At 30.4% G+C, this 7603-nt stretch overlaps 1 protein-coding gene across 3 annotated transcripts in view; it reads left to right on the top strand.

Annotated features, from left to right (window-relative positions):
* LOC100161606 (UDP-glucuronosyltransferase 2B15) overlaps window positions 1-5387 on the top strand; it is a 5501-nt gene extending 114 nt beyond the window's left edge. The window contains exons 1-5 of one of the 3 annotated variants that reach the window (XM_001948224.5): window positions 1081-1216; window positions 2398-3293; window positions 4019-4238; window positions 4644-4863; window positions 4925-5387. In XM_001948224.5, coding sequence (XP_001948259.2) covers window positions 2469-3293; window positions 4019-4238; window positions 4644-4863; window positions 4925-5177 — 1518 coding nt within the window. In that variant the 5' untranslated portion in view covers window positions 1081-1216; window positions 2398-2468 and the 3' untranslated portion in view covers window positions 5178-5387. Of the gene's footprint in view, window positions 1-1080; window positions 1217-2397; window positions 3294-4018; window positions 4239-4643; window positions 4864-4924 lie in introns of those variants that run through there. The other 2 variants (XM_008182681.3, XM_029487411.1) reach the window with 2 other exon arrangements.
* Window positions 5388-7603: the final 2216 nt, after the last annotated feature.

Here is a 7603-nt window from a genome sequence, read left to right as displayed (position 1 = left end):
AATAGGATAATGTCAATAGCAAATGAGTTAAAAATTGATTTATTTAATTTTAATTCCATTGAATTAAAAAGCTATGTAAACAAAATTTTTTGTATTTAAATATGTGTACTAATTTATTACTTTATTATTATTGTATTATTACTGTGTTATTATTGTATTCTAATATTCATTTATGAACTAATTATATTATTTTAAATTATTGTAATTGAATCGTTTGATCCGTTGAAATAAATAAATAAAATACAAATAAATAAAAAATAAAATATAAAATTGTCAACACCTATAAGCTCTATTAATACTGTACATAGTGCGGGAAAATCTTCGACATCTCTAACAAAAATAGGCGGATGAGGTTTAATTGGTGTGTTTTCATTTTCCATTATATCGTTTTCAGCATCGTTTTGCTGAGATTTTGTAGAAATGTTTTCAATAGTGGGTGGGTCGAATGAATCATCTTGGGCTAGTGTTTCGAACCTGTTGCGTGAAGCAAAGATTTTTTTTTTAATGTGTTTTTGTTTACCATTTATATCCTTATTCGAATTCGGAGATGAGGGTTCGGATAGTGAATTTGAGGAGTTGGAGTGTAGACGTTTATTTGATTGTGTTGACCATCCAGCATCTAAAGTGTTAGCTTTAGTATTAGCTTTTGAATTCGTTGTTGTAATTGTTTTTGAGATAGTAATCGGCGGAGTGGTTTTGTTCGATTTGTTTTTAATTATGTTATTAGGATTGTTTGGTTGCTTATTATTCATGGTGATTGCGATATCGAGTTAATGATGTTATTAAACTTGGGATGTACGATAAGTTAAACATTACCGTCAGCTTGATAACGTAATGAGCGCAGGGCGCGACGGCGATCACTAACGACTATGCTATCGGAACAGATAAGCGGTGTGCTTATGCGGACTGTACGGTGTCTGAGCACGAACTGGCGTTTTTAATATAATTATTTATTTCTAACAATAACATTCTAATTTAATATTTTTAAAACTATCACTATACAATAACTATTAGATTACATACTAATATATTATACTATAGACTTTAATTTATCTTTTATCTATACAAGAATAATTTAAATGGATATTATAAACGTACCTTACGTACCATTCAATTTATGTAAAGAAATATTTATAATAATGTTTTAGTTATTATTAAGAATTTGTCATCGATGTACGTCCGTTGTTTAATAAGTACTTGGTTATTGGTTAACTAGGTAAGTAAAAATGTTATCATATATAATTAAAATTATTATTTATTTTACATTAATTCATATTTTAAATTATAAAATATTGTCTCCATCGTTAGTTCTTTAAAGTCACTGTTTATAGCAATTTTAAGTTGCTTTGTAAAATGCTTTAATTAAATACCTAACTAAACCATGTAGGCTTCGACTACACATTAGCTATTTATTTAAATTCATATAACTTACAATTCTATACTTATATTTTATGATTAATATTTTGTAAGTAAGTAAATTGATAAAGATGTTTTTTTTTGTTTTGTTATTTGCATCTAGTGTCAACTATGATAGCTCAACAGTTATGCATGTTATGCATTTCAAAATTATAATAGCGAAACATAATAATAAGATAGGTAGTAATTAAGTGGTCCAAAAATAAACATGGATCCAGGACCCATTAAAATGTACAAGTTACAGATAACATAGGTATTCGGTGATTAATAATATTGTAATAATTTAGTTAATGAGATAAGAATGATGTTCTGACCATGGAATAAGCTGTTTGTATATAGAACAGTTGTAAGGAGCGTAATGAGAGGAATAAATAATGCGGAATGTTTTAAAATAAATTTAGTAAACGGTCTATCATTAGTGTGGCTATTAGGTAATAGGATATTATTGGAATCGGTGACGGTAACTTTGGGAGAGTGAGGGGGAGTTTTGAGATGAAGAGATGTGAGTACCTACTGAATTCGGATTTTGTATTTTAAAAGAGTAGTTTTGCGATATTTGAGAATAGCTTTAAATATTGCACATCCTTTGAAGTTGGAACTTGGAAGTATCATTGCCCATGCAAAGGGCGTACTTGGGTGGATAGTTTTGTCTTTAGTGAAAATGTCTGAGGAGTGGTCAACCTCCACATTTAAAACAACATGGAGGATGATAGCAATAGTCTGTGTTTAAAAATTCCAAAAATCAGTTTTTGAATACCAACTTAGTTATTGAAGAAAAAAGGGCTAGAGCATGCACAGCGAATCATCCTGTATATTATTAAGAGAAAATAATTGAAATGTAATACAATTTACTTAGTTAAATGTCCATTAGGCTTGGAACCAAAAATAAATCATACACCCCCTCCCCCAAAAGTGTTACCAAAATAAATATTTCCTTGTATCTCAAAAAAACAAAGCTATTGACTCTTAAAACATTTGCAGGTGTTATTATTTTAGGGTAAAAACTCATCAAGCAAACGGCGTTTATAAATAAGATATCTATTATAAACATCATGTCTGTCTGTACGATGTTATTAATTATTGTTGCCATTACTGTTTCGTGGTCCGGTACGCCAATCGCAGCTATGAACATTCTAGCTATAGAGCCGCTTACGGGTAAAAGTCATTGGAATTTCATGAGCGCACTTCTCCGAGCTTTGACAGACAGTGGCCACCGCGTTACTGCGTTCACTCCACTTCCCGGCGGAGAGCGAATCAACTATACGGAAATAGACATATCGAAGGAAATTTCCGCGATGGATGTCGGCATTGACTCGCATTTCGTTCTGGAAAATTTTCGAAAATCTTCGGTAATGATACCTTTGGTAATGAACTGGACCCGGTGCATCTGCGATATCATCAATGAACATCCCAAGATGAAAGATATACTTAATAGCGAAAAGTCTGGTTACGATTTAATTATCGTTGAACGAGCCGCATCGGAATGTGTTACTTACGTAGCCACCAAATTGAACGTACCGATCATATTCTCGTCCCCATCGCCGTTGAAAACGACTATTGAATATAGTTTAATAGGAAACGGCCCGAATCCAGCGACCGTGTCTCATGTAATGGCCTATCACTCGGTTCCGAGAACGTTTTTTCAGCGGTTCACGAATTCTCTATTTTTCGTGTATAGCACATTTTTAAGTACACGGAAAGAGTCTGAAATGAAGACAAACAATCCCGGTGAGTACGATCTAATGGAACAAGTAAAGCCATCCATCGTGTTCCTTAATACGTATTACGTTACCGAGGCTCCAAGACCGTTTCCGCCGAACGTTATACAAGTAGGTGGCATTCATTTACAACCACCTGAAGATAATATTATACCCGCAGTGAGTTTTACACGTTCCATGTTATATTAAGTGTCAATAATAACTCAGTGACGTCATTTCACTATGTCAGACTTTTTTAAAGGAGGTAATATTTTAACTGGCTCTTAGAAAAACTCTCCAAGTTTATCCTATACACTTGTACATTTGTGCATTCTAAGGTTATAGGTTGTTATAAATTATAAATTATAATTTATAATCTTCTGTTAGTTAAAATATTATATGTATTATATTAATAGGCACATCATTTTGATATTTTTAATATTCATTACGTCCTAATACCTATTACACATTTACACCTATATTAATTTTTGATTTAGAAAAATACTAAATGTACAATATACTCACATACGACTAGATTATTGGTATGAATGAATAATAAAAGCAATAGTGTATACAAAAATACAACCAGGCAGGTACCTATATTTAATAATAAATTCAAATTATCTATAAAAAAAAAAATGTAATACACATGAAAAAAATTAAAAATGCATGTAGGTAGGTAATGAAAGTTTGCTAAAAGCATCATAATAGAAAATTAGGTGGATCCCATTTACAAACTCGATTCATCGGGACACTTTTTAAACTAGAAGCAGAAAAATTCCCTCCTTGCCACACCCCCCTGCATTACTCAAAACTCAAATGACGTTACTATTTTCCTCGCGAGTTATGAATTAATACAGACTAATATAATATTAAAACTATATGCATAATTTTTTGAACTACAGGATATTTTAGAATTCATTGATAATTCACCGTACGGAGTTATTTACTTTACATTTGGATCGATCGTGGAGATGTCAACGTTGCCAGACCACATTCAAAACGCGTATAAAGACGGATTGTCACAAGTTCCTCAAAGAGTATTGTGGAAGTACGATGGCGAAATGAAAAACAAACCAACAAATGTAATGACACGAAAATGGTTTCCTCAACGTGAAATACTTTGTAATTATTTACTTACCTAGTTACCTACATAATATATAAATATATACATAATAATGTATACCTATTATATAATATGGTATACCCATAGATATATACAACAAACTAGATAGCCGTCTCCTTCTTGTCATGGAAGTCGGCCGCCATTTACAAAGCAGGCAATGTTTACAAAATAATATTATCATAGTTTATATGTATAGATAAATATATATGTATATAAATAAATGTAAAATAAATGTAAACATTGCCTGCTTTGTAAATGGCGGCTGACTTCAATATCGGCCACCACCGTAGTACAAAGACGGCTATCTAGTTGTTGTATATATCTATGGGTATACCTAATGCAATTGTTTTTTAAAATTAAATACACGACAACAGATATTATTTTGTTGTAATACGTTACTTTAGTGCATCCCAAAATAAAATTATTCATCAGTCACGGAGGTATATCTGGTGTGTATGAAGCTATAGATGCTAGTGTTCCAATTCTTGGACTTCCCGTGTTCTATGATCAGCCAAGGAATATAGAACATTTAGTGGACGCAGGCATGGCAATTTCTATGGACTTATTATCTGTAACTAAGTACAACTTTTTGAACGCCGTAAATGATTTAATTAACAACGAAAAGTGAGTTTGTCGTTGGTAAAATTGATGAAAACATGTGTTATTGTATAAACTTTATTTTAAGGTACCGGAAAAATGCCAACATCGTTTCTAAACATTTCAAAGATCGACCCATGACCCCGGTAAGATCGGTTGTTTATTGGACAGAATATGTTTACCATCATAAAAGCGCACATCACTTAAAATCTTACGCCTTCAATCTGACGTGGTATCAATACTACCTTTTGGATGTGATTGCTGTCATATTGTTATTAACTGTATCTACCGTTTATATCACTTATAAAACACTGGTGTACATGTGGATAAATAATAAATAGGTATTAAACACATTTTAGGAGTAAAAACAGCGTAACTGATAAGACTATGTAATTCGATATGACTAGGTATTCAACAATATTGTTATACACTCTAATGTTATTTATGCATACCTTAATAAATTAAGTATAAAAATCTACTATAAAATATATTATTATAAGCTACTTGGCTACCTATAAATAATAATTATATAAAATATATTTTATCATATGTATATTGAACTGCTCAAGTACCTGATATAATATTATAATAATAATCATGTTGTTGAATAGAGGTACCTATTCCCAAAGAAAAAGAATTTAGATTTATGCATAAATTAATTATACTTATAACATTTTATCTACTCGTTATATCAAAGATATAGTATAATATTTATTCATTATTTTTATTATTCTTCTATAAAACCACGATATAAGATACTACCTATCTTAAATCGTGTATAAAACACTAAAATTACTCATTATTATCACTCTAATAACTATATATTATTATATGGTATTATGGTCTACGATTTTCAAATTTCGGGTACAAAATATCAGGTTATTGAGGTACAAAAAATGTTATACGTCAATTGCTCTGGACGATATTGAAATACCAAAAATAGTATAATTGAATTAAGTGTAAAATGTTTTGCGTTCATTCGTTGATCGTTCCTATACTTGTCTATGATCATATATTCATATCGACTATCGTCAAAATTGTACTGTGTTTTGTCCGTCTTCTGTAGTGCTGTTTTGTGAAGTCCGCTATAAAACTGATTTACTATGTTTAAGTTTCATTAATAAGATTCATATTGAAATATATTATACTTATATAGTTATCTATATAATAAAAAAAAGTGGCCATTTCTCAAATAACGCAGTTTCTTGAAAACTACTACTCAGATTTTCTTGAAATTCAACATAGATATTCAGTTTGAGCTCATAAGTATCAGTCTGAAGTCAAAAATGGCCTAGGTATTTTTTAACGATCACCAGGGAGTCAGAAGTATAAATTCATTGGTTTATAAAAGAAAAATAAAGAGTGGCCAATTAAAGGTCAAATTATAATTTATAATTGCCATAGCAACAAAATAACAGTAACAATTCATTTTTTTAGAAAAAATAAATCACCAATCTTTCTATAATAATAATATTAATCAACAATTTATTATTAAACATATAATATCACGATATATATGCTCAAAAAGAGGAAAACCGGAGATGATCAACTTACATAAAAAAACTCACGTAAAACAGTTATTATTTTATTATTTACTACGTCATTACCAGGCAACAGAAAAGTTAAGATAGATTTTGAACACCATACACCGAATATTAAAAACGAATTGATCAAAGTTTGAGTCATATGGAGTTGGAACATTTAACGGGAAACGAAGTGCACGGGATCAACTAGTACTTAATATATTTATTATTGATATATAATGAATCAAAAAAAAAAACTTAGCGGAGCTGCAAACCAAAAAAGAAAATTGCAAATTGAAAATAATATTTCAAAACTTACAAAAAAATATTTGATTTTTTTTTCAAAAAAAGAAATAAAAGGTAAGTGTTTTTAGCAATTGACGGTTAGGTATTAGTTTTATGTTTTATAATCTAGCTCTCGTAGTTACATTTAATACATTTTTAAAATAGTTAATACTAATTTAGTTAAAATTACATTAATACAATAGCTTCATTAGGTACCTATACACTTTGTTGGTTTAAAAAAAATTAAGAAAATGAAGGGTCACCAAATGAAATTGAGTCTGTTGTATTGTCTAAGAAAACAAGTAGTCAAGTATCACTTAATAACACTGGAAATATTAATTACAATTTTTCCTTATGTTGATGTAGCTTTAAGAATGTTCCTTTGTAATTTGGCCTCCAACTGTTCAACCGAAAGGTCTTTTTCTACACTTCGTAGAATAAAAAATTATTTAAGATCATCTACGTCTTCAGAAAGACTTAGGACCCGTTTTACAATAGTTGAACTCTGGTTAAACCACCGAATTCGGCCGGTAAAATCAGTGGTTCAAGCGTAACCGAGGTTTAAACTACGATTGTAAAACGGGCCCTTAATAGTCTTGCAGTTCTTAACATAGAAGTTACTCTTACTAAAAGTTTAAGGGAACATTTCTACTTTACCGGGCACCCTTTTTTTTGCAATTTTTTTTTTGGAAACTTATGTAGTTAAGTACGCTGATAACGATGGTGAAAATCGAATTTGGGGCACGAACTTAGTTTTGAAGTTATGGCCTAAAGAAGTACACTATTTCGCGATTTTTACGCATTCGCGCATCACACTAGTTTACTACGACTATTTTCGAAAACCCACTATATACCAATTATTTTTATCTTAACGACATTCATTAAGATAATATAACAAATAAAAATGTATTTTGAGCCAAAACAATTTAATATGAGATTACAAGAATATCTAAAACGTT

The sequence above is a fragment of the Acyrthosiphon pisum genome, chromosome A1, assembly GCF_005508785.2.
Source record: "Acyrthosiphon pisum isolate AL4f chromosome A1, pea_aphid_22Mar2018_4r6ur, whole genome shotgun sequence".
Lineage (NCBI taxonomy): Eukaryota > Metazoa > Arthropoda > Insecta > Hemiptera > Aphididae > Acyrthosiphon > Acyrthosiphon pisum.
The sequence above is the reverse complement of the archived record's forward strand: the minus strand, read 5'-3'. Positions and strand labels throughout refer to the sequence as shown.